This window comes from Giraffa tippelskirchi, chromosome 9 (genome assembly GCF_054371585.1).
Source record: "Giraffa tippelskirchi isolate mGirTip1 chromosome 9, T2T-mGirTip1v1.2.pri, whole genome shotgun sequence".
NCBI lineage: Eukaryota > Metazoa > Chordata > Mammalia > Artiodactyla > Giraffidae > Giraffa > Giraffa tippelskirchi.
This window is the reverse complement of record NC_137283.1, coordinates 49,270,313-49,296,823: the sequence shown is the minus strand read 5'-3', so window position 1 is coordinate 49,296,823 and position 26,511 is coordinate 49,270,313. Positions and strand designations below refer to the sequence as shown.

The window sequence follows — 26,511 nt, the reverse complement described above, 5'->3', positions numbered from 1 at the left end:
TGTACCTTTTAATTCCCTTCCCCTATCTTGCCCCTCTTCCATCAGCCCTCTCCCCACTGGTAACCACCAATTCTCTATATCTGTGAGTCTGTTTCTGTTTTGTTATATTTATTCATTTGCTTTATTTTTTAGATTCCACATATAAGTTAAAACATACCGTATTTGCCTCTCAGTCTGACTTATTTCACTGAGCATAATACCTTCCAGTAGCAGGTCCATCCATGCTACTGCAAATGACAAAATTTCATTCATTTTTATGGCTAATATTCCACTGGGGGTGTGTGTGTGTATGTATACATCACATCTTTTTTGGGGGGCCGTGATTCATGTGGGATCTCAGTTCCCCAACCAAGAATGGAACCTGTGTCCCCTACATGAGAAAATGCAGTCTTAACCACTCAACCACCAGGGAAGTCCCTGCACCACATCTTTATCTACATTCATTGGCTGATGGACACCTAGGTTGCTTCCGTATCTTGGCTAATGTAAAGAATGCTCCTGTGAACACAGAAGTATCTTTCCAAATTAATGTTTCCGTTTTCTTCAGATATATATCCAAAAAACCTAATCTTAGTCAATACAGAAGCCAAAAGGAAATTTTGCTGATCCAGATAACAAACAATGCTGGAAATTATGGAGATGAAATAAAAAAAAAACATATAACATTTATGTGCCAGGATGGGACTTCCCTGGTGGTCCAGTGGTTAAGTCTCTGAATTCCCAATGTAGGGGGCACAATTTGATCCCTGGTCAGGGAACTAAGATCCCACATGCTTGGTCAAAGAAAAAAAAAAAAAGTTATGTGCCAAGATCTGCCCTGAACACTTCATAGTTATTAAGTCACTTAACTCTGATACAAACTTTATGAGCCTCTTGATGAAAGTGAAAGAGGAGAGTGAAAAAGTTGGCTTAAAGCTCAACATTCAGAAAACTAAGATCATGGCATCTGGTCCCATCACTTCATGGGAAATAGTGGAAACAGTGGCTGACTTTATTTTTTGGGGCTCGAAAATCACTGCAGATGGTGGTTGCAGCCATGAAATTAAAAGACGCTTACTCCTTGGAAGGAAAGTTATGGCCAACCTAGATAGCATATTAAAAAGCAGAGACATTACTTTGCCAACAAAGGTCTGTCTAGTCAAGGCTATGGTTTTTCCAGTAGTCATGTATGGATGCGAGAGTTGGACTGTGAAGAAAACTGAGCACTGAAGAATTGATGCTTTTGAACTGTGGTGTTGGAGAAGACTGTTGAGAGTCCCTTGGACTGCAAGAAGATCCAACCAGTCCATCCTAAAGGAGATCAGTCCTGGGTGTTCATTGGAAGGACTGATGTTGAAGCTGAAACTCCAATACTTTGGCCACCTCATGCGAAGAGTTGATCCATTGGAAAAGACTCTGATGCTGGGAAGGATTGGGGGCAAGAGGAGAAGGGGATGACAGAGGAGGAGATGGCTGGATAGCATCACTGACTCGATGGACGTGAGTTTGGGTAGACTCCGGGAGTTGGTGATGGACAGGGAGGCCTGGCGTGCTGCGATTCATGGGGTCGCAAAGAGTCGGACACAACTGAGCGACTGAACTGACTGATTGTACTTATGAAGTCATTAAGTACATAAACTTATGAGGTACTATTACACTTAGATAAAGAATCCAAGGCAAGAAAGGTTAAATAACTCATTCTACTAACAAAGGTGGAACCAGACTGAGTGCAGGCGCTCTTAGCTTCACAGCCCACGCTCTCAGCCATACAGGTAGCCATGGAAGGACAACATCCAAAATCAGCCAGAAGGGTAGCTGGGTAACACTCACATCAGTGTAACTGTGTAAAAGCACCTTCTTTCTTGAAATGTCTAAAATGTCTTTTTAAATGACGTTTAAAGCCCCTGGTAGAAATCTGCATCTGAAATCTGGACGTGAGACTAATTCAGTTTATCAAATATTAGTACTTACCAACTAATCAAAATTTACTGATGAACCTGGTCCAAAACTGAGTACTTTTTCTAAGATCAGCATTAACAGTTCTTTTAAAAACTTTTTTTTCCACTTAAGTTCACTCTAAGTACAAAGACTGAGTCAATATAAAGAAAAATGGAAGTAACCATAACTGTACTTGGCCATAGCTTAACCTCTTGGGGGGGCCTGGGATTGCAATAGCTAGAGATAAGATGGGAAGAAAAAAATAGCTTTTTCTTAATGTGATAGCCTTATTGAGATATAATTCACATACCACATAGTTAACCATTTATAGTATACAACGGTTTTTAGTATATTCAAAGAATTGTGTCTCCATTACTATAATCAATTTTAGATCTTTTTCAACACCTCAAAAAGAAACCCTACATCCATCAGCACTCCCTCCCCATTCCCCTCAATCCCCTTGGCCCTAGGCAATCAGTAATTTACTGTCTCTATAGATTTGCCTTTTCTGGACATTTTGTGTAAGTAGAATACAGTATGTGGCCTTTCATATCATCTTTTAGTACTTCATTTCTTTTTGTTGTCAGATAGTTTCATTGTATGGATATACCACATTTGTTTATCCATTCATCAGCTGGTGAACATCTGGGTTTTGTCCACTTTTTGGCTATTAAGAATAACATTACTATGAACCTTCATGTATACACATTTTACACATGTTTTCACTTCTCTTGGGTATACATCTAGGAGTGAAATTGGTGGATTGTATGGTAACTCCAAACTTAAGTTTTTGAGGAACTGCCAGATTGTTTTCCATTTTCCACTCCTACTAGCAGGATGGGAGGGTTCCAGTTCTTCCATATCCTGGTCAACACTTGTTAATATCTTTTTTATTGTTATATCAGTGGGTATAAAGTAGTATCTCATCATGGTTTTGATTTGCATTTCTAATGACTGATGTAAACAGTTTTATTTATTACTGCTAAAAATTCTTATTTCTGAAGAACGAACAAGATTTTATTCACCATCATCTTAAAAAAAAAAGTCCTCACTCCTCTCCTCTGTGACTTGATGCTGAAAAACAGTTCTCAAGTCCATGATCAGTAAGCCAGTCTGGACTTCACAATAATTGCTTTCTTGCTGGCCTTGAATCTTTGTTCTTCAAAGGATTATCTGTTACAATTACTGATAATAAGCAGAAGCTACTTTGATCATTTATTTTTCTTTAGAAACACTAAAGTTAAAATGTTTATCTAAATATTTGTGAAAACATCTGCAGGGACATATTCATTATCACTGATTAAATAATGGCTTATCCTGAACGTTCTCATTTGCTTTGAAAAATGTATCACATATCCAGTAGGAGGAGATGTGACAAAAACCACCATCTGACAAGAAAATATAATTCATTGTTCAACTGGTTCATTAGCTTGCACTTTGCTACCATTTCTTTCCATTCCTTCAAGGCCAGAATTACTGTGCATGCTACTTAGAACCTCGGAGCAAAATCTGAGATACAGGAAATTTTTAAGACCTGGCTTCTAAAATTGTAGCCCAACAGAATGAAATTTGATTCCCCATGCCATTCTTAGTATAATGGTGATGTACCTCTGCTTCTATTTCCTTCTCTCCCCGCATCACCAAATACTTTTCTTGAAGACAAAAGTTTAGGGAAACAGCTTTGGAGGAGGAACCGTAAAGAAGGTTTAATTAGGTAAAAAGTTATTTATTATATGAAATTGGGCAGTTGAAGATTATGTGAAAGCAGAAAGGCACCTTAGTACTCTCAATCTATTCTGTTCAATTTGTTCAAATACTCTATTAAGTAGAATTTCTATATAAGATCAACAAACACTCCTCCATAAACACTAAAATCTAATTGAGTTGATTCTCAAGCCTACTTGGTGAAGAAATGAAAAACTGCAGTGAGGGCACAGGACACCCAACTTTCTGGCCTGGATACCACTGAGATGGACACTGAAGGAAGTGCTGAGGCTAGTGATGCTGACCAGAAATGGAGTCGGACCGAGCAGATGTGCTCTACCTTTTTACAGCCATGCTCTATTTAATCTTTTTTCTTGAAGACTCTCATCCCGAATGACCAGCTTCTCACTTCTTTTTCATTTAATAGAAAAACAATTTTACATGGAATGAGCTTTTTAAAAAGTATTAACTACTTTATAACTGTTTCTACCACTTTGCCACTTTTGTGACTGAACTCATCTTGATTTTGTGGGGTAAAATTATAATACATTCAATGAACTAAAGGAAGTCAACTGGAAAGGAAGCAGGCAAAGTTGGAACATTTGTATTTTTCTATAGCAAGGAGAGAAGTCTAAAAAGTATTCATGCTGACCACCTATAGAAACTAAGTAACATGCAGATGATAACTCTCCGCATAGTGAGACTTTATAAGATACAAAATAAAGAGATGTTTCTAAGCATTTGAGGTCAGCAAATTCAGAAATAAATGTTCTTCATGATCAAGGCAGTTTGTCTGACAAAGCACTGTGGAGGTATCCACTGGATAGTAAAATTTTCTCCTGAGTAGAACTCAGACACCAGATGCAGCTGGGCCGTGCTCCTCACTCCCTGGGAGGCTGGCGGCTCACCTTTACTGTCTGTCCCTTCCTCATTCTACTGCATCTCCCTGACACCTACCATTGTTGGTGAGGGTAAGGCAGTGAGATGGGCGATGGACAAACCTGAATCTGATCAAGCTGACGTAGCAATGGTTCTCAAACTTTAGGATACATCAGAATCATAGAGAAGACTGAAGGCCTCTTCTTCAGACTTTCTGATTCAACAGGCCTGGAGTGAAGCTAAGAACCTGTATTTCTAATAAGTTTCCCAGATGATGCTGATGTTGCTGATCCTGGAACCTCATTTGAAAACCACTGCTCTAGTGCCAATTATGAAATGAGAGGAAAAACAGGGGATGGGGAACTTTGATGCAAACATCATGGGGATGCAATCAGTAAAACTCTACAAAATAAACTTTATTCTACAAATAATCTTCCAAGGAAACAAGAGAGAGATCAAGAAAGATCCTACAGACTAAAAGAGGCTTAAGAGATAAGGCAATCAAATGTAATTATTGACCTTATCTGAAGATGTGTGGAGAAGTGAGAACATAGATTGAATATTTGATACTAACGAATTATTGTTAATTATTTTAGATATGATAAAAGTTTTGTGGGTATATTTTTAAAACTAGTTCTGAGGGACATAAACCTAAATACTTATGGATAAAATTATTTTTGATATTTAAAAAAAGTAATCAAAAAGGAAGGTGGTCTGAGTCATGAGCTGGGGTCAGGAGAACTGATTCTGAAAATCTTTACCTAACTTCTTGTTCAGTGCAACTGTGTGGTAGCTTGATACTGGTATAGTAAATACATGGGTAAAGACTCTCCAAGAGAAATTAGCAAACACTATAAATCAAGTCACCAGTCAAGAGTTAACAGAGTTGGGGATAAATAGATGAGGGGGTTATTACACTATTCATTTTACTATTGTCACTCATCGACATTTTCCATTATTAAAAAAAAGGTAGAAAAGAAAACCAGCATTCCTAGGAGGGGATGGGGGAACCAGGGGACAGAGAAATTCTGATACAGTGGTCCATTCACCCTCTCTGAAAAAACACTGCCCTAATACACACATCCAGCCAGTAAACAGAGTCATTTATTCTGAAACAACCATTGACACCCACAACCCCCTGTCCCCATCCACTGGACATCTCTCTGGTCCTAAAGTACCCACTGCCTAGAAAACCCGTCTCTAACCCAGCCCCAACATCCTGCCAAAGAATGAAAATGCCATTCCAAGAGCTGAGATTCCTTCTCTACCATAGAATGCAAAAATTCCATGTGTCTACTACATTACATTAAAAACTCCTAAGGAATAAGTATGGGGACATTCCTACTACCTTTCATCTGGCACAGACTTTGTCATACACAGACACTAAATGTAGATGGACTGAATGAATGAAGCCCTAATAAGTGGGCCAGAAAGGACTAAAACCCATGCCCCCCTTCTTGGGTCTATCACCTCATCAACTCACATCTGGCCACTAATTAAAGTTGAATTATAACAGGAATATAAAACTATTCTGACACCAACTGGTAAACTTCAATACAATTCTGATGCTAACCACTCAGAGTAGCACCAGAGTCCACGGTTCAGGGACATGGTCCCCAACAAGACTGCCTTTACTCCAGTTGCTAGTTGCACTTTGGTGGTCCTGGGCCACCAACATGTCCAACCAACTGGCTACAAATTCACAGGTTCCCACAACTCTCAGGTTTGACTTGCTAAAACAACTCACAGAACTTTAGGAAATGGCAACCCACTCCAGTATTTTTGCCTGAATAACTCCATGGACAGGGAAGCCTGGCAGGCCAGAGTCCACGGGGTCACAAAGAATCAGATACAACTGAGCACGCACTCACACACACCTATTCCTGGGGGTTTCCCTGATAGTTCAGCAGGTAAAGAATCCACCTGAGAATGCAGGAGACACAGGAGATGTGGGTTCGATCCCTGGGTTGGGAAGATCCCCTGGAGAAGGAAATGGCAACCCACTCCAGTATTCTTGCCTGGAAAATTCCATGGACAGAGGAGCCTGATGGGCTATAGTCAATGGGTTGCAAACAGTTAGATGACTGAACACACACAAGCAAGCACATACCTATTATTATAGTTTTATTATAAAGGATACAAATCAGTATTAGCTAAATGAAGATACACACAGAGCACAGTCTGGGAGGGTCCTGAACACAGAGTTTCCCTGTCTCTTCTCACAGAATCAGGGTGCTTCACCTTCCCAGCATATCATCAACCAGGAAGTTCCCCCAAGCTTTGATGTTTAGAGCTTTATTGGGGTTTCATTCCACAGATACGACTGACTGAATCATGGGCTACAACCTTAAATTCAATCTCCAGTCCCTCAACTTTCCCCAGAGGTCAGATTGGCTCAAAGCTCCAATGTTCTAACTACATGGTTGGTTTTTCTGGTGACCAGGCCCCATCTTGAATCATCTTATTAACATAAACTCAAGTCTGATCCAAGGGGGCTTATGTATAATAAAAATATTTCCATCACTTGGGAAATTCTAAGAGTTTTAGAAGTTCTGTGCCAGGAATCTGGGACAAAGGCCAGACATGTTCTTTATTATTCAACAAAAACAAACTGTGAAAACTTGCTAGCCAACTTACAAAAATAAAGAAAGCATGAAAAAAGCTATACAAGACCACTCATTTTAGGGTGTTAAATCCCTCTCTTACTTGTTGGCATTTCAGATACCAATCGTCTGCTAGACCTACACAACACTTAAAAACTTGGTATGCATTAAATTGAACCATACTCTGAGAATTATCTATGGATCATTATCAATAGAAAAAAACCCAAAAACCCTGGCGCACAACCAGTCAGACTTGGCTTGTCTGTGAGCTGAGAAACCAACCCGTTAGTTAAACACTGGACTCTTGGTTTGGTAACAGTAAGACAGAGCATTCGCCCTGTTAATGATCACAGAGTCACCAAACAAAAAGCTTTAATAATCTTTCTGAAGAGAGTCATCAAGCATTTACAGCATGAAGCAAATTCTCCTCTAATCATCATTTTACTTTTGTTTAAAAATAATGGATGCCTAAAAAAAAAAAAAGGTTTAATAATAACATTGCAAACTGAACAATAATTCTCCAGCCACTGGTTTACCAAAAAAATCTTCATCCAAATCTTGACATCTTTAGTCACTGTCTTCACACACAATATCATGTGGGTATCACATCTTAAAACTGTTGTTAACAAATTCCCTGGCAGATATCAGGGCTTGGACTAAAAAACTCAAGCCATCTATTTTTTAATCTTAAATTCACTTAAATAGAATCTCAAATGCAAAAGAAATAATATAAGATAAACATGCCTGTTTTTTTTTTTTTCCTGGCCTCACCTGCAGTAGAAGCGTGGAGTCTTAACTACTGGATCACCAGGGAAGCCCCATGCTTACCTTTTTTTTAATTTCAAAGAGTCATATGCTAAATTTTACACTAAACAGGAAAAAATATACATGAGAAAAACTTATTGTGAAGATACAAGATGCAAGAATAGCCCTAGAAGATCATGTTATCTTTTTTTATTTGAAGTACAATTGACTTTCAACATTATATTAGTTTCAGATCTATAACAGAGTAATTTAATATTTTTATATGCTACAAAATGATCACTATAGTAACTTGCTACCAACTGTCACCATAAAAAATGATTATCATCTTATTACCTATATTCCCTATGCTGTACGTTACATCCTTGTGACTTACTTGTTTTATTATTGGAAATGTAAACCTCTTAATCTCCCTCACCAATTTCACTCTTCCCCTGACTTCACTCCCCTATGGTAACCACCAGTTTGTTCTCTGTTAGTGTGTTTCTGTTTTAATACATTTGTAAATTTGTTTTATTTTTTAAATTCCACATACAAGTGAAACCATACAGTATTTGTCTTTCTCTGTCTGACCTATTTCATTCAGCATAATACCCTCTAGGTCCATCCACGTTGTCATAAATAGCAAGATGTCATTCTCTTTTTTAGCTGAGTAATATTCCACCTGTAAATATATACCACATCTTTATCCATTCACCTAACAATGGGCACTCAGGTTGCATCCTTATCTTGCTTCTGTAAATAATGCTGCCTTGAGCACAGCAGTGTGTTTATTTTTTTGAATTAGTGTTTTGGTTTTCTTTCGGAAAAAACCCAGAACTGGGATTGCTCAGTCATACAGTAGTTCTCTTTAAATTGTTTTGGAAAACCTCCCTACTGTTTCCCCTTAGCTTAGATGTTCACCTCTGATATTCAAGTAAGTAAAAGACAAGGCCTTGAATTAAGAGCACAAAGAAGTAAAACCTTAAATTATCCTTTAAAGTAAACAACAGCTAGAGCCAGACATCCTGGAATGTGAAGTCAAGTGGGCCTTAGAAAGCATCACTACAAACAAAGCTAGTGGAGGTGATGGAATTCCAGTTGAGCTGTTTCAAATCCTGAAAGATGATGCTGTGAAAGTGCTGCACTCAATATGCCAGCAAATTTGGAAAACTCAGCAGTGGCCACAGGACTGGAAAAGGTCAGTTTTGATTCCAATCCCTAAGAAAGGCAATGCCAAAGAATGCTCAAACTACCGCACAATTGCACTCATCTCACACGCTAGTAAAGTAATGCTCAAAATTCTCCAAGCCAGGCTTCAGCAATACGTGAACTGTGAACTTCCAGATGTTCAAGCTGGTTTTAGAAAAGGCAGAGGAACCAGAGATCAAATTGCCAACATCCGCTGGATCATCGAAAAAGCACGGGAGTTCCAGAAAAACATCTATTTCTGCTTTTTGACTAAGCCAAAGCCTTTGACTGTGTGGATCACAACAAACTGGAAAATTCTGAAAGAGATGGGAATACCAGAGCACCTGACCTGTCTCTTGAGAAGCTTGTATGCAGGTCAGGAAGCAACAGTTAGAACTGGACATGGAACAACAGACTGGTTCCAAATAGGAAAAGGAGTGCGTCAAGGCTGTATGTTGTCACCCTGCTTATTTAACTTATATGCAGAGTACATCATGAGAAACGCTGGACTGAAAGAAGGACAAGCTGGAATCAAGATTGCCGGGAGAAATATCAATAACCTCAGATATGCAGATGACACCACCCTTATGGCAGAAAGTGAAGAGGAACTAAAAAGCCTCTTGATGAAAGTGAAAAAGTTGACTTAAAGCTCAACGTTCAGAAAACTAAGATCATGGCATCTGGTCCCATCACTTCATGGGAAATAGATGGGGAAACGGTGGAAACAGTGTCAGACTTTATTTTGGGGGGCTCCAAAATCACTGCAGATGGTGATTGCAGCCATGAAATTAAAAGACACTTACTCCTTGGAAGGAAAGTTATGACCAACCTAGATAGCATATTAAAAAGCAGAGACATTACTTTGCCAACGAAGGTCTGTCTAGTCAAGGCTATGGTTTTTCCAGTAGTCATGTATGGATGTGAGAGTTGGACTGTGAAAAAAGCTGAACGCCGAAGACTTGATGCTTTTGAACTGTGGTGTTGGAGAAGACTCTTGAGAGTCCCTTGGACTGCAAGGAGATCCAACCAGTCCATCCTAAAGGAGATCAATCCTGGGTGTTCATTGGAAGGACTGATGTTGAAGCTGAAACTCCAATACTTTGGCCACCTCATGCAAAGAGTTGACTCATTGGAAAAGACCCTGATGCTGGGAAGGATTGGGGGTAGGAGAAGGGGATGACAGAGGATGAGATGGCTGGATGGCATCAGCAACTCGATGGACATGAGTTTGGGTAAACTCCGGGAGTTGGTGATGAGACTGGGAGGCCTTGCGTACTGCAATTTATGGGATCGCAAAGAGTCGGAGACGACTGAGCGACTGAACTGAACTGAAAGCAAATAACATTCCTCTCCCGTTTCTGAACAAGAGATGTCCCCACTTTTTCCCTCCATTCTAATCCACTTCCCTACCCCTGATTCTAGGACCTTGCTCCATCAGACACTACCTCTCCACGGGCTCCTTTCCCTCTGCACGTGATCATGCTTATGGTGATTCTAGCTTAACAAAACAAAATCAGAGACCTGCCCTCATACCTGTTACTTCTTCAAGATACCATCAAGTCCTTTCTTCTTCAAAACATACTCACCATTTTTTATCTGAATCTTCTGCAGGCTCTGTCTTCTTTTCTTCTTTATTCCCTCCCTCCTTCCCTCCCTCTCTCTCTCTCACACACACACACACACACACACACACACACACACACACACACACACTCCCTGACCCACTGGCACCTGACCTCTTCCACCACAACCCCACTGGAGCCTCTATCCCCAAGAATCACAGCTGAGTCAGTCGTTTCAACACTGGCTTTATCCAACTTGACCTCTTCACTGTTTCCAACACCACTGATGCCTGTTTCAGTTCCCTTTATTCAGCATAGTACTGAAAGCCCTACCAGAGCAATTAGGCAAGATAAATAAATAAAAGGGCATTCACATCAAAAAGGAAAAATAAAACTATTCGCAAATTACATGACCATATGCACAGAAAAGCCTAAAGAATCCACAAGTTGCAGGGTACAAGATCAACATACAAAAATCAGTTGTAGTTGTATATATTCACAATCAACAAAGTGAATATGAAATTTAAGAAAACAAGTTTTGTGTTTTTGTTTTGCAGAAATGGAAAACCTGATCCTAAAATTCATATAGAATTGCAAGGAGTCCTGAAAACTCAAAACAATCTTGAAAAAGAAGAACAAAATAGTGGTGACAGTTACACAAAATAATGAATGTACTGCACGCCCCTGAACTGTATACTTTAAAATGGTAACACAGTAAATTTTATGTATATTCTACCACAATAAAAATTGCATTATGACAGCTATGTAAAGAGATTTTTAAATGCTTATAGCCTTTTCTGTAAAATAAATAAGTAAATAAATAAATAAATAAGGCAAGAAAAAAATGAGAGGCAGTTCAGGCATGAAATAAAATGAACAGTATAATGGCATTAAATCCAGCCTAAAGTCAAACCCTGCTTATTATATGGTCTTGGATAGTTTCCAGGTCTCAATTTCTTTATCTGTGAAATGGAGATAATTATAGTCCCTACCTTTTTTAAAAGATCAGGAGGATTCAATGAGATGATGCATAATAAATAACTGAGCACTGAGACTAAATGCAAGCTGTCCTAACCGCAGAACAGTATTTATGGATAAATTATGTAAAATGTAAAGAAAGAGTAAAAAAAAAAAGTCTCCTCCAGCTGATATTTCCAGAGCAAGTTGAAGGAATACATACTGTGTACACTTTATGAACAATCACGCTGCACATCTGTGATCTGTGCACCTTTTTGCACATATGTTTTACTTTAAAAAAGTTTACCTGACTGAAAAAGAAAGGTGACTGCACAATATTGTGAATGTACTGTACTGATGGCACTGAACTGTACACTTAAAATGGTTAAAATGGCAAAGTTTACATTACATAAAGTTTACCACAATTCTTTACAGGGAGGTAAAAGGAAAGAAAGGTGATTTTGGTGATGGTGTAGAGTATAGATGGGTGGAAGACAGATGAGTGGGAGACCTCAGTTAAGAAGCAATATAAGGATTTCCCTGGTGGTCCACTGGCTAAGGTGCCACGCTCCTAGTGCAGGAGGCCTGGGTTCAATTCCTGGATGATGAACTAGATCCCACATGCTGCAACTAAAAGTTCACATGCCACAACTGAGACCTGGTGCAGTCAAGTAATTTTTCTTTTTTAAAAAGTAATAAAAAGCAAACCCAAGGCAGGGAAGGGACAGTAGGGAAGAAGATGGGAGAACCCAGAGATCAAAATAAATGAAAGTGAAAGAGCATAAAAGAGAGAAGAAGAAAGTGATGGATTTCTGGGTTTCTTGCTGAAGAAATCAGAAAAAGGTGACTGCAGAGAAAACAGAGCTGTGTGACAGGCAAGTTGACAACATTAGTTTTAGGCATCATGAGTTTGAGAAATGAATGAGAGGTGACCAGCTGACAAGATGATCATAAATAGGGTGTGTGTCTAACAGAAAGTTTTGATTCTGAAGGTTCAGGTTCAAGGCAGGTTCAATGCTTAGGAAGAGAACTGTCACCGAGGGAGAAACGGTAAACAAACCAAATTCTGGGGATCATCAACAGACATTTAAAGGACAGAGGTGAAAGACTGAAGACACAGGGGAATAAAGACACCAATGCCAAGGAGGGAGAAAGTTTCAAAGAGGGTTGGTTCAACTGTGTCAAAACCCTCCTGAGAGACCCAGATATGTGAACTGTAGAAATATTATTATTATTATTATTATTAAGCAAGTCTCAAAAAAGTTCCATTACGGTAATTTAAACCAACTCCAATTGTTATGTGGTATATACTCTGCAATAAAAAATGGTGGGGAAATATCCTAAGGAATCCACTAAAAAACTAGAGAACTAATAAACAAGTTCAGCAAGACTGCAAGATATAAGGTCAATATCTTAAAAATTAACTATATTTCTATACATTTGCAATGATCAATCTGAAAATGAAATTAAGAAAACAATTTCATTTACAATCACTTCATGAGAAATAAATTACTTAGGAATAAATTTAATAAAAGAAGTGCAAATCTTATATTCTAAAAACTACAAGACACTTGTGGTTCTTTAATTTAGAAATTATAGAAGATCTCAAGAAATGAAAAGACATTCTATATTTACAGATCTGAAGACTTAACATTGTTAATAGGCAATACTCGCCAAATTAATCTACAAATTCAACGCAATTTCTGTCAAAATCCCAGTTGGCTTCGTTGCAGAAATTGACAAGTTAATCCTACAATTCATATGGAAATGCAAATAGGCAAAACAACTTTGAAAAAGAACAAAGTTGGAAAATTCACATTTCCTGATTCCAAAACTACTACAAATCTACAAATCTACTACAAATCTACAAATCTACAGTAGTGGCACACAGTCAGATATACATATCAATGGAATAGAACTGAGAGTTCAAAACAGACTCTGGCATTTACAGTCAATTGATTTTCAACAAGAGTACCAAGACAATTAAATGGGGAAAGAATAGTCTTTTTAATAAGTGGTGCTGGGGACTTTCTTGGTGGTGCAGTGACTAAGACTTTGTACTCCAAACACAGGGAGCCTAGGTTCAATCCCTGATCAGGTACTGGAGCCCACATGCTGCAACAAAGTTGCAACATGGTGCAACTAAGATCTGGTGTAGCCAAATAAATAAATATTAAAAAAAAAAAGTGGTGCTGGAAAAACCACATATAAAAGTATGAAGTACCTTACTTCTTAAACAGAAAATAAAAAAAAATGTACTACAACCTAGGGACATCCCTGGCAGTCCAGTGCTTAAGATTCCACACTTCACTGCACGGGGCACAGCACGGGGCACAGGTTTGATCCTTGCTTGGGGAACTAAGATCTCCTATGTTGCGTGGCCAAAAAAAAACCCCAAAGTACTACAATCTAAATGTAAAGCTAAAAAAATAAATAAATAAATAAATGGAAAGCTAAAACTGTAAAATTCATACAAGAAAACAGAGAGGTTAATCTTCATGACCTTGGGTCTGATAAGGCTTCTTAAATAAGACACCTAAGGCACAAACAACAAAAGATGATGATACACTGCACTTTATAAAAATTAAAAACTTGTGCTTCAAAAGACAATATCAAAAAAGTAAAATGCTGCTGCTGCTGCTGCTAAGTCGCTTCAGTCATGTCTGACTCTGTGCGACGCCATAGACGGCAGCCCACCAGGCTCCGCCGTCCCTGGGATTCTCCAGGCAAGAACACTGGAGTGGGTTGCCATTTCCTTCTCCAGTGCATGAAAGTGAAAAGTGAAAGTGAAGTTGCTCAGTCGTGTCCGACTCTTAGCGACCCCATGGACTGCAGCCTACCAGGCTCCTCCGTCCATGGGATTTTCCAGGCAAGAGTACTGGAGTGGGGTGCCATTGCCTTCTCTGAAAAGTAAAATGACAACCTGCTAAACGACAGAACGTATTTTTTAGTCATATATCTGATAAAGGACATGTTTAGAATATACAAAGAACTCTTAGAACTTAACAGTAAAAAGACAAACCAATTTTAAAAAATGGACTAAGGACCTGAATAGACATTTCTTCAAAGATACACAAATGACCAACAAACACATGGAAAGATGCTCAATATCATTAGGAAACTGCAAAGCAAAGCTACAATGAGGTAGCTACTACTTCCTACCCACTAGGCTGGCTATAATAAAAAAGATAAAAAGTGTTGACAAGGATGGGGAGGAATCAGAACCCTCAACACACTGCTGGTTAGAAAATGTAAAATGGCACAGCCACTTTTGGAAAACAATTAGTTCCTCAAAATATGAAGTGTAAGAGTTACCATATGGTACAAGAATTCTACTACTGTGTATATACCAGAAAGAAATGAAAACCTGTGTCCCCACAGGAACTTATACACAGGAGTGTTCACAACAGCATTATTCATAATAATAAAAAAGTGGAAACAACCTAAATGCCCATCAACTGCTGAATGGATAAACAAAATGTGGTAGATTCATACAATGGAACAGAATTCAGCAATAAAAAGGAATGAAGCACTAGTATATGCTACAATATTGATGAATTTTGAAAACATTATGCTAAGTGAAAGAAGTCAGAAGCAAAAAGACCATATATTTTATGATTCCATTTAAATTAAATGGCCAGGATAGGTGCATTCATAGATACAGAAAGGAAATCAGTAATTGCCTAAAACTGAGGGGAATAGGGATGCGGGCAGGTAACAGCTAAAGTGTACGGGGTGTCTTTTGGGGGATGATAAAAATGTTCTAAAACTGACTGTGGTGACACTTGTACATACCTGTAGATACAGTAAACCAATGAACTATACACTTTAAATGGGTTAATTATGTGGTATATGGATTATGTCTCCATAAACCAAAAAAGAAAAAAATGCTGAGACCCACAAATATAAATGTTTTACTGTAATTACAGAAGTGAATCAAGTGTAGATGCCAAGTTATTGTTCTTATGAGGATGCAGTCAGAGTAACTTATTATAAGTCAATAAGTCTGAACTCTTCAGGCTTTTCCAAGAATGAAATACTCATTCTAATACTTCATATTTGATGTGTTGCTCGATATCAAACTGTTGTTAAACTAAACTAATAACAATTAATTAAGCTTTTTGAGCATTTCTGGTAGCATACAGTTTTATAAACTGAATTGGTGGTTAGCGATTCAGGACCTTACTAAGTAAAGTGAAAGTGAAAGTCGCTCAGTCGTGTCCGACTCTTTGAGGCCCCATGGACTATACAGTCCATGGATTTTCTAGGCCAGAATACTGCAGTGGGTAGCCTTTCCCTTGTCCAGGGGGATCTTCCCAACCCAGGGATCGAACCCAGGTCTCCAGCACTGCAGGTGGATTCTTTACCAGCTGAGCCACAAGGGAAGCCCAAGAATACTGGAGTGGATAGCCTATCCCTTCTTCAGCGGATCATCCCAACCCAGGAATCAAACAGGGGTCTCCTACATTGCAGGCGGATTCCTTACCAACTGACATTGCAGGCAGATTCTTTACAACTGAGCTATCAGGGAAGCCCTACTAAGTAAAGTCTCTCTGATATATTATGGTTCTAACACTATATACCCTATTTCTAATTTTAGGTACTGTGGACTTATTATCCTAATGTTCCTAATCATTGGATATGCAATGTGTTCTGTATGATGTTATGGAAAAGCCTGAACGAACTTTTGGTCATCCTAATATTTCTCATCTTTTCAAAAACATATGTTTTCTGCATAACATAAAATTTACCATTTCAACCATTTAAGTGTACAATTCATGGCATTAAGTACATTCGCAATGTTGTGCAACCATCACCCCTATCCAATCTCAGAACTTTGTCATCATTACAAACAGAAACTCTGCCCTCATTAAACAGTAACTCCCCACTGTCCACTCTCCCAGCCCCTAGTAATCTCTATTCTGCTCTCTCCATGAATTTGCCTATCCAGGTACCTCATATAAATGGATTCATATAATATTTGTCCTTTTGTGTCTAGCATATTATACTAGCATAATGTCCTCAAGAATCATCCATGCTCCTCCTTTCTCTTCTCCACCACCCTATGTGCAGTTGAGTTCTCTCCTCACCATGTCTTCTCACAAGACTTTCAGGATCAAGCGATTCCTGGCCAAGAAACAAAAGCAGAATCGTCCCATTTCTCAATGGATTCAAATGAAAACAGGCAATAAGATCAGGTACAATTCCAAGAGAAGACATTGGAGAAGAACCAAGCTGGGTCTATAAGAAGCCTCACATAAAAAGTGGCACACTTGTTAAAACCACTTTTTTAACCAGCCAAATCACAGTGAGAACACCACTACTGTAATGCTTGGCTCCTGATGTTCCTTGTTTCCTCACTATCAATCTATGAGACTCAGTAACAAATACGAAACGTTGTTGAAATAAAAAAAAAAGAATCATCCACGCTGTAGTATACATCAGAATTTCATTCCTTTTTAAGGATAAACAGTGTCCCATTGTACATATACACCCCATTTTGTGTACATGCCACATTTATCCATTCATCTGTCTATGGAACACTTGGGCTATCTTTTGGCTATTGTGAATAATGCAGCAATGAACACCAGCATACAAGTATCTGTTTGACTCCCTGCTTTCAGTTCTTTGGGAATGCTTGATCACACAGTAATTCTATGTTTAACTTTTTGAGGAAAAGTCAGTTTTCCACAGCAGCCAGGACCTTTTACATTCCCACCTGCAGTAAGCAAGAGTTCCAATTTCACTACACCCTCACCAACACTTGCTCTTCTGTTTTTTTTTTTTCCATAATAGCCAGCCACATGGGTATGAAGTGGTATCTCACTGTGTGCAGTGTATTTTTAGTCTATTATCTGTAAATAGAAGTTCACCTTGTGTTGACTTCTATAATTGTACTTAGCAAAACCACTGAAGAGATATAAACCAAAAAATTAAATACCAGTAAAATAAAGCACAGGGTTACAAAGATTTAAGTCAATTCAACTTTGAAAAAGATATAAAAAATGACCAAAAAATGAAGACATGACACAAAACTTGGAAATTCTGTTTTACTCACTTGGGACTAATAGCTAAAATAATAATGTTTTGGGTAAATAAAGATTGTTGCAAAGCAAGTTACAACTTTGTGATTTATTGTTATGACAGTGAAACAAATGCAGAAGTCACTCCTGAAATAAATCTTTTAAAAGCACATTTATTCCTGGGAGACTGTGGTCACTCACCCTATTTTAAAGATGAGCAAATTTGAAATCAGACAAGTTCCATGGCTTGTCTTAGACCACAAAGCAATTGTCTGGCAGGGATTTGTGAAATAATTTCTGATTTCCAGGTTTAAGGTGAAAAACCCATAATTTAATGTGTATTAAAGCCAGGGTAACATGGACGAACAATTTCCACTCTTAGCGTGAATAAACTAAGGGAAGTTGTCCACAGCACTGAACCTTACAACCTCCAACAGCAATGACCAATAATTAACTCCCTGCCAACCTAACTTAAATGTGGATTCAACTCAAAACTAGGTTGTTGGGGGTTTTTTCAGTGTGAGCTAGTAAACACTAAGTCTCTAACTTTGTCTCTCGAATGTTTTCATTGTTTTGTTAAATTCTGGCTGTTCAAAACTAGGGTAATTCTATCGTTAAACTGACAAAGCCTATGTTGAAGCCATCAAGGAAAATGGAATTGCTTTTGACAATCTTGTTTAAATCAGATATAGAGGTGTTACTAGTCTTCTTTCCTGCACCACATACGAGAAAAAAATGTATTGTTGACCCTCACCACGTTTGACCCAATAATTGTAGGCAAATTAAATATATCTTTATACATATATTCCCTGGGTCCACATGAAGAAATGCATACTGAAGTATCCAAGGCTGAAAGAAGGTGAAATGCTGGGACTTGCTTTAAAATACTTCAGCAAAGGAAGAAAAAAAAAGTATAGATGAAACATTTGTGACAGATATTCCAACTGTGTAACGTGGGTGACGGCATACAGGGAGTTCATGTTACCTTTTCTATTTCTGTCTACGCTTAAAGTTTTGCACGATAACTTTTCACAAAATGAGTTCTTTCCCAAGTTACCATCCTGGTTAGGAAACCCGAGTAGACGGAGGCGAACGTTCTTGTCTTCGCAACGAAACGGGGCGAAGCTTCTCCAGCCGAGGTGAGGCGGCCGTGGGCTCCACGCCCCTCCGGCCCCGCGCCAGCACGCGGGCCGAAAGAGCGCACGTTTCCCTCGAGCTGAATCTGACAACTCGCTCGCTGCTTTCCGGGGCTGGCAGGATCGCCAACCTCAATTTGGAAGTGGCGCAAGCGGGGCTCACGCCGGCGCCTCGGGGAACCTGATGAACTCCCCTCGCGGGCTCCAAGGTCTCGGCCCAGGGTGGCGGGGGTGGCGGAGCTGGCCCCTCGCGGCCCCTCTCTGGATCTCGAGAGACCCGCCCCCCGGCACCGCTCCCTCCGTCCCCCCGCCGCGAACCCCTGCCCTGCCCGCCGCCTACCGTCCAAGTCCTCTTCGTCCTCCGACTCGCTGTCCGCCACCGCGTCGGCGACCAGGCCAGCGCCGGGATCGAAATCTTGGGAGCCGGAAGGAGGGGCGGCGGGCGGGGTGGAGGCTCTGGAGCGGGCCTCGCGCAGGCGGGTGAAGTAGTCCACCGCGAAGTCGACGAGGTCTGGTGGCTGCTGCCGCAGCACCTCCACGGTGTAGCCCTGCAGCAGCTCCGTGAGCCCGGGCGGGATCTGAATGTGGCTCATGCCGGCGGCGGCAGGCGGGACCGGGCCGCCGGCGGCCACCGCCTGGGTGGGCGCTCCCTCACGCCGGCCTCTCGCCCTGCGCCCGCGAGGTCTCCTCACGCGCGACCCGGGTCGGGCCTTCCTCGCGCCACGCCGCCCTTCGGCCGGGTGTGTGTCTCCGGGCCCCACCACCCTACGCTACTCCGGCCGGCCTGGTGCCGCCGCCGCTGTCACTGGGCAGCCGCCGCCGCCGCCGCCGCCGCCGCCGACGCGGGCACCGACGAGCGGGCGAGCGGGACGGGCGGGGCGGGAGCCCGGGTTGTGACGCACGCGGCCGCGGGCGTGCGCGTTCCCGCCGAGCGCCGGCCCTCAGTGCGCTTGCGCCAAGGGGCCGTCTGCTCGCCCCGCTTTCCTGGCCATTTTCAGTCCAGGCGCAAGGATGAGAGGTCTACCCGCTAAGCGGAGTGTTAGTGCCTCGTATCTTTCATTTCTTCTTTCAGCACACGCTAAGATCCAACCATCTGCCCGCCCTTACTGGGTACCAGGGACACAGCTGAGAGCCAGACGGAAGAATGCCATCTTACCATCTCGGTGTGGTTCCAGATATGGTGGAGAACAAGGGGACCCTCTTTAGGGGGTGACATTCAAGCTGACTCCGAGGCCTGGGAAGGATCTAACCACAGGAAGAGCCAGAGGAAAGCCATGTGGGCATAGAGGACAACAAGAGTAAAGACCTGGGAAAGTCACAACCACCCTGACTGTTGGGTGGCATGGTGGCATGACCATAGGACCCTCCGAAGTCTGGCAGGAGGTCTGTGAGATGTCAAAGAAAGAAGGCCTTATGTAGGCAGTAGGAGTTTCTATGATATAGTAATCTGGGAGCCACAAGCAGACAAATAAATCTGGAAGAATGTGTTCAGAATATATTCCTTGAGAAAAGGGAATAAAGCCTACGGCAGGAATGACCACTGTGCCTGTTTCTCTGCTTGAGGATGCCCATCAGGATTCTCAGGACTAGGTCTGCACACCCCTTCTCTCCCCACACTCTTCCCTGGACCCTGGGCCAGCATTGCGTGATGGTGTTTGAGCAGATGGCAAGGGACTGTTATCCTTTGTCCCTAGGAAGGGGCCTAGGCAAACTGGAGAGGCCATGCTATTTCCCAAGCTGCACCTTCACCTACAGCAGATTGGAAAGGAAGAGAAAAAAGTGGAAACCTTCCCAGTGTGTCCACAACACAGCCCAGGTGCTGACCAAAGTCCCAGTAAGCATGGGACAGGATCCCCTGTCTCTCTGCTGGGCCAAGTCAGAAAGTGACTAGATATAGCCTTGGGAATCTGAAAGGCATTTGGGATGGTTAAGCTCCACCTGGTAATTACCCAGTATTAATTAAATCCTCACTAGGACCTCTCATTTTGTCTTGGCACACACCCAGGAGCTCAGTGCTGCTGGGAACTAGAAACAGGAATACCTGATCCCCCTGATGCAGAAGCCACCCAGGCCCTTCGTCAGGCAAGTCTGTGATTCCAAAGAGCAGTGTCTCCCTGGACAAGTTTCTTGACTCCTGGGAGAAGTCCTGGACCATCAGCTTTGTTAGGGGAGGGGTAGTGTCCAGCTCGTTCCCTGCTGGAGTCCTTATTGCCAAAGATTTACTGAATAAATGAATAATAATTTTTCACACAGCAAGAGCCAGTGAGACTGCTCTCCTGACCTCAGTCTCAGAACTAGGATCCTTTGATTCAAACCTATATGTCCGATCTCAGAATATAAAGACTTCAGTAGGGACTGGGCAATGAGAAGTTGGAGGGGCAGGGTTCCTCAACTCTTCTCTGCTCCTGGGTAGACAGACTCTTCCAAGTTTTCCAGGAGTCAGCCCATACCCAGGAAACCTAGGTGGGACTCCCACTGCCCTGCCACACCTGGGGATCTGACCCATTTCAAGAAATCCTACCACTAACCTTTTAGAAAGGCAAATTTACAACTCCACTCTCTAGTTTGCCCATTTGTCAGGTTTTATACATTTGAAAGGGGGACAGGCAGCTGTACAATTAGGACTCCAACTTCAGTTGCAAACAGGGTAGGAGGAAGCTACTCCAGGACTGATGACAGATGGCTGTGGGCAGGTTCTCCCAGTCACTCCAAGGACCCCCTCTCAGCCTCTGCCTGAAGGTGGTTGGTCCTCCTGGCTTAGTATCAGATACCCTAGCTTGTCCAGCCAGCCAGCCAGCAAACATGGCACTCAAAGGCATCCTCAAACCTGGAGGAAATGAGGGCCACAGAAATTGAGAACTGCATAGCTGCTCCTCACCTGTCTCCAAAGACCAGCTTCAGAGGAAGGATGGAGAGCCAGCCTCCAGGTCCAGCTTGACTCTCCTCCCCTTGCACCTGGTCCTCAGAGCAGGTATACATCTCTGCCCCTTCAGGGAAACCCTTCAATAGCAAAGGGAGTTCCCAGGGCCTTTATGAGGGCCCAGCTGAGCTGGCAAAAGAACAGGGCCTTGGAACAAGAGAGAATACTAGAGGCCCAAGCCTCACATCTTCTAACCTCACCCTTCTGGGACTGCCTTCATTCAAGCCTGTCCACCGGCACCACTGGGGGTTACCATGACAACTGAACCCACAGGCAGCCAGTAACTGGGAAACAGCTGCCAGCAGCCAGTAGTGGTGGGTGGGAAAGGTCAAGAGCAGAAACTCTCAAAAGCAAGAGAAATACAGAGACCGTGGTAGACAGAAGAGGAGGCCCTAGAGTCCTGCGAGATGCTCTACTCAACCCAGATATACTCACCACCCAGAAGGTAGTCATCATTTTGCACGGGCTGCCACTCCACCAACCTCAGAACAAACATGGACATCATGGGGCCAGTTCTCAGAATTGTTTACAACTATGCTTACTCAAGTGGGGCACCTGTTTAGTCTAACAGCAGTGAGTCTGGTGATAATGAACATGGGTAGGGTACCAACTGCTATTTCCAATGGAACAGTTATTTCCTGTACTCTTGACAGGTTCACGATTTAAAAGTTTTTTTTTTTTCCGACTCTTTCCAGGAAGAAGGGAGATGCTCATAGTCCCCTAGACTTCTCTGGAGGACACCCTGTTCTTGGCCCAGACCTCCTGGTTAACTCACTACCCTCTGATGCCCTCCACCTGCTCTGGGGGACTCACCCCCAGCAGGAACACCTCCCTCTCCTCTGCCCCAAGGGGCTGCTTCTCTAAGCCTAGCCCAACCGCTACCCATCTCCTGGGACTTGTTGTTCATCTGACCAGCTCTACATGCCAGTCCCCTGGCCCAGTCTCCCTGCATACTTAGTATCTACCACCACTTGTTTCTATTTTGCATTAGAAGTGTCCATGAGCCTCCAGTGGCCAGCGGGGAGTGAGGAAGTGCAGTTTCCTCTGCCCTCACCCAAGCCTCCATAGTGCCTCCCCCATGAAGCCACTGCCTTTGGTCCAGTTATTTTAATAACCATCCATGCTCAAGGGAGCAGTTAATTCTTGGGCTGCTTATTTCTGCACTTGTGAGCCATTTATGACTACCACTCCCCGCCCTCCACCCTGGACACTGTCCCGAGAAAGTGTCAATCTCTACAGTGGACCTAGGGTCTGCCTCTGAGACATCTCAGAGCAAGGACAGAACCTGGGAAGCAAAGGAGAGCCCTGGCTGGAGAGCCACAAGCCTGCATGCCAACTAGAGCAAAGAAGGTAGAAAAAAAAGGAGCCCTCAGGGAGCCCTTGACCTTCCTTGTGTCTGCTGGGACTCTGTGTGCTGTCCCTGGCTTGACTCATAGGCCAGCTGCCCAGGCTTTGATCCTGTGGTACAGGAAGGCTCTTGGAGTTTGGGTCAAGTAATCCCAGGACTGCTGATAATGTCACAAGCCTTTCTTCAGGCCTGTGGACACCGAGACACCACTCTGTCAGCCACACTCTGATATCCACTTGGCGATGGTCTTGGTAGATCAGTTTACCCTATCTGAGCTTAGGCTTCCACATCTGAAAGTGGAGGTATAAATCCCTACCCATTAAACACTGAGTTTGTTGCTGTTGTTGAGTTGCTAAGTGGTGTCTGACTCTTTGCGACCCCATGGACTGTAGCCCGCCAGGCTCCTCTGTTCATGGGATTTCCCAGGCAAGAATACTGCAGTGGGTTGCCATTTCCTCCTTCAGGGGATCTTTCCAGCCCAGAGATCAAATGTGCAACTCCTGCATTGGCATGCAGATTCTTTACCACTGAGCCACTAGAGAAGCCCAAACACTGAGTTACATGGGGTAAAGAGATGAGAATGAATCCCTGAAGAGGTTAGGAAAGGAATAGGGGGCTCGAGCCTAAAAGAACTGTGGTGAAAGAACTGTGGGTAGAGATGCTATGACCTTACAGCAGAAATGGTGCTGCCATTGCTTTACCTCTGTCCTTTACCTTTGACCCAGTTATACTCCTCTCTGTGCTTGGATAAGGCTGTTCTCACTGGCTGGTTGTTTTAACCATTACTGGCTTCTAGTTAAGGCTGTCTGCAGCAGTCTAAGAAATTCCTCAAGGGGGCCCCAATCTCTCCCCCCACCCTTACCCCATCAAGGAGAGAAGAGATATATCAGGAACAGGTGGCATTTCAAAGTGCATCATAAACAGGAAGTGCCAGCCAGAAGGGAGTTACTCACCATCTGCTCTGCTCCCTTCACACATATGCCTCCAGGGGCTTCCCTTTTTTTGACTTCACATCTCTTGAATCCCCAGAGGAGTAAAAGAATCCACCAGCACTAGCATCAAAGAATCAAAATATTCCACTTTCAAATAGAAGCTGTTTCAAAGGGCAAATTATTCAGAAGCAGGAGACTGTAAAAGTGATCCTGAGCCATGGGAATGGCTGGCATTTAGCTAGAATGCAAACACACTCCCAGGTCTCCCGGGAAAAGGTTGAGGTCTCAGGACTGTCTCAAGGACTGGGCAGTGCTGAGAAGAGCTTCAGGAGACACCTCGGAGGCCATCTCCCCATCAGTGAGAGATTAAACAAAGTTATCCTGCAGCATAAGACGGGAAAGCGTAACACTGAATTAATTAATCTTCCCAGGAAGAGAGCAATTTTCATCCTTGAAGCAGTTATTTTCTTTTACTTGACCATCATCCAGAAATATCTTCCCAGGAATAAACCTTCCTTCCTTAAACCCCCAAATCTTCAGTTTCTGGCCAAATTGGCCACACCCACTCCCAGATGGGGGTGGGTCCCTTCCCCTCTCACCCATTAACGCTGAATGATAGCTCTGAAGCCAAAGTCCAAGGATCTCTGTGCAGCTGCAGTGAGGCGGGAAGTGCCAGCGGAAGTGTGACTGCCAGATGGGACAAAGCCAGAGAAGCCCAACTCCAGTAGCCTCTCCCTCCCCCAGCTAAGGATGGACTAGCGTCACTCTCCACTCTGACTCCCTCATCTCCCCTGGCTGTACCCGGTCATCATCTTCAGCCTGATAAGTAAGGCCAGACATCAGATTATACAGTGACCCCCAAGTTCTATGGGAACAGTTACCAGTCAGGTTGCCTTATCCCACCCCACCAATCTGACCTTCTAGGAGCTGGGGCCAGGGCAGTCAGGGAAGGCCGGGCGGGTCAAGCAAGACTTCTTCCTCTTTCTCTTGCTGAAATTGCTGCCTGAATTCCATCCAGGGAAGGCTGCTGGATGCCTAACAGCCTCCACCGAGGCCCCTGGCTGCTTGATAAAATGACCCAGAATCAAAAGAAAAAACTTTCACATGATGCGAAAATTAGAAACAATATTTATTATTTCCTGTTCAAATAGGGTGCTCTCATGAGAAAAGAGTGTGCAAAAAGAGTCTTCCTACACCCTGGGCTTTCTCACTTTCTCACTTATCCTAGCAAGCTGGGATGGTCTATTCAAAACTCTCCTCACTGTGTAGGAGGGAAAGCCTTCCACTGACTCCTGGGAAATTAGGCCACTCTAGTTTTAATTCTGATTACTTGCATGCATTAAAAAAACAAAACAAAACCGAGTGTTAACAGGCTCTCTGCCCCTAGGCACATTTGCTCAGTCTGCTTGGACAGACAGATGCGGGCCTCAGATCCACATTCCCATGTGGACCTGGAGCTGTGCAGGCCAGGATTAGAGGGTACCCTGGTGGGTGTTCCTGGCTAGGGATCCAGGAAGGCCCCAGCTCCTAGTCAGCTGGCTGAAAACATGCAGAGTGTCTTCAGTGAGAGGTTGACAGTCCCTCTTTCTGGAAGAGTATTCTGGGTGTAGGAGGGCCAGTAGTCAATTGGCAGACAGCACCCTGGCCACAGGTGGTATGTGGTCTAGAAGCTACTTACTCCACCTCCAAGTCCTCATGAGATCCCTTAAATTGACAAGAGAGGATTCAAGTTGCAAAATGGCAAATTACACCAGGTAGAGGGTGTGATTAAGACAATGGTCTCGACAGGTCCATGCACAGAGCTCTCATCCCACCATCCCCCTCTCCTCACACCTCAGGACCGCCTAATCCTGCCCACTGTTCCTCCCGGATGACAGCTTCTGGCATCCTGAAGCCTTGAGCAGCCTTCAGCCTCACAAGCTGGGTACGGCCCAGTTAAGGAACTTCATGGCAACTTCAAAGCCCAGGAAACAGGCCTGAGAAGGGGTTGGAAGGAAGAGAAAAGCCAACAGGAGTTGTGACTACTCACAGAGGCCCCCAGTGTTGTGCTCAGCTGGCCCTGTCAGGACCAAAATCCCTTCCTAATCTTACTCCCCCCTCAAGTCATGGAATCAAGCTGTGCTTTCTCATCCCTAATAGGGAAAGAAAATGCGTGTCCCACAACTGGCCACTTCTGGTGCCAGGCCAGGAAGTCAAAGCCCCTCGCCTCAGAGAATCACAAAGGTAAATCATCTGACAGCTTCAGGAAAGGGGACAAATAAGGAGGCTCTGGCTGAGGGTGGGACTCCAGAAAAACTGAGCCCCCAGTTCAATCTCAGAAGCAAGCAAAAGTCGGTCCACCTGCACTCTGCTCTGAGCCCCAAATGGAGAAAGCATAGCCCCCACCCGTCACTCACTGCGTTGGCTGGAAAGGCTCGGATCATCACTGCATTGAAACCCTTGTACAAGGATGTGATGCCTTCATCCCGGATCAGCTCCCTCAGCACATCTCTGAAACCATTAGGATATTTCCCAGGAGGCGCTATGGGAAGAACCCAACCGTTAATGCTTCAGGAGGCTCTCTGACCTGACCATGGTGACCTACATGGGGACAATTTT

The 26,511-nt window shown here is 42.9% G+C and overlaps 3 protein-coding genes and 1 long non-coding RNA gene across 10 annotated transcripts in view; 2 read left to right on the top strand and 2 right to left on the bottom strand.

Annotated features, from left to right (window-relative positions):
• The window catches only part of PRKAR2A (protein kinase cAMP-dependent type II regulatory subunit alpha), a 72,475-nt gene extending 52,955 nt beyond the window's left edge, over positions 1-19,520 (bottom strand). For all 4 annotated transcript variants that reach the window (XR_014064187.1, XM_081525610.1, XM_081525611.1 and 1 more), the window contains exon 1: positions 19,054-19,520. Coding sequence is in view for 3 of the 4 variants with exons in the window: in XM_081525610.1 (XP_081381736.1) it covers positions 19,054-19,306 (253 nt within the window). In the remaining variant the exon portion in view is untranslated. The remainder of the gene's footprint in view (positions 1-19,053) is intronic.
• LOC145520071 (large ribosomal subunit protein eL39-like) lies at positions 16,633-16,872 on the top strand. The gene has a single exon (XM_081525657.1). The coding sequence runs from the start codon at positions 16,646-16,648 to the stop codon at positions 16,799-16,801; it is 156 nt and encodes a 51-aa protein (XP_081381783.1). The 5' UTR covers positions 16,633-16,645; the 3' UTR covers positions 16,802-16,872.
• Positions 18,570-20,253, top strand: LOC145520077 (uncharacterized). The gene is made up of 2 exons (XR_014064202.1): positions 18,570-18,716; positions 19,786-20,253. It is a non-coding gene; the product is annotated as an uncharacterized LOC145520077 (long non-coding RNA).
• Positions 20,254-25,018: 4,765 nt separating this feature from the next.
• The window catches only part of SLC25A20 (solute carrier family 25 member 20), a 34,604-nt gene continuing 33,111 nt past the window's right edge, over positions 25,019-26,511 (bottom strand). For 2 of the 4 annotated variants that reach the window (XR_014064190.1, XR_014064188.1), the window contains exons 8-10: positions 26,310-26,434; positions 25,747-25,889; positions 25,019-25,617 (exon numbers count right to left, since the gene is read on the bottom strand). Coding sequence is in view for 1 of the 4 variants with exons in the window: in XM_081525624.1 (XP_081381750.1) it covers positions 25,827-25,889; positions 26,310-26,434 (188 nt within the window). In the remaining 3 variants the exon portion in view is untranslated. Of the gene's footprint in view, positions 25,890-26,309; positions 26,435-26,511 lie in introns of all 4 variants that reach the window. The other 2 variants (XR_014064189.1, XM_081525624.1) reach the window with 1 other exon arrangement.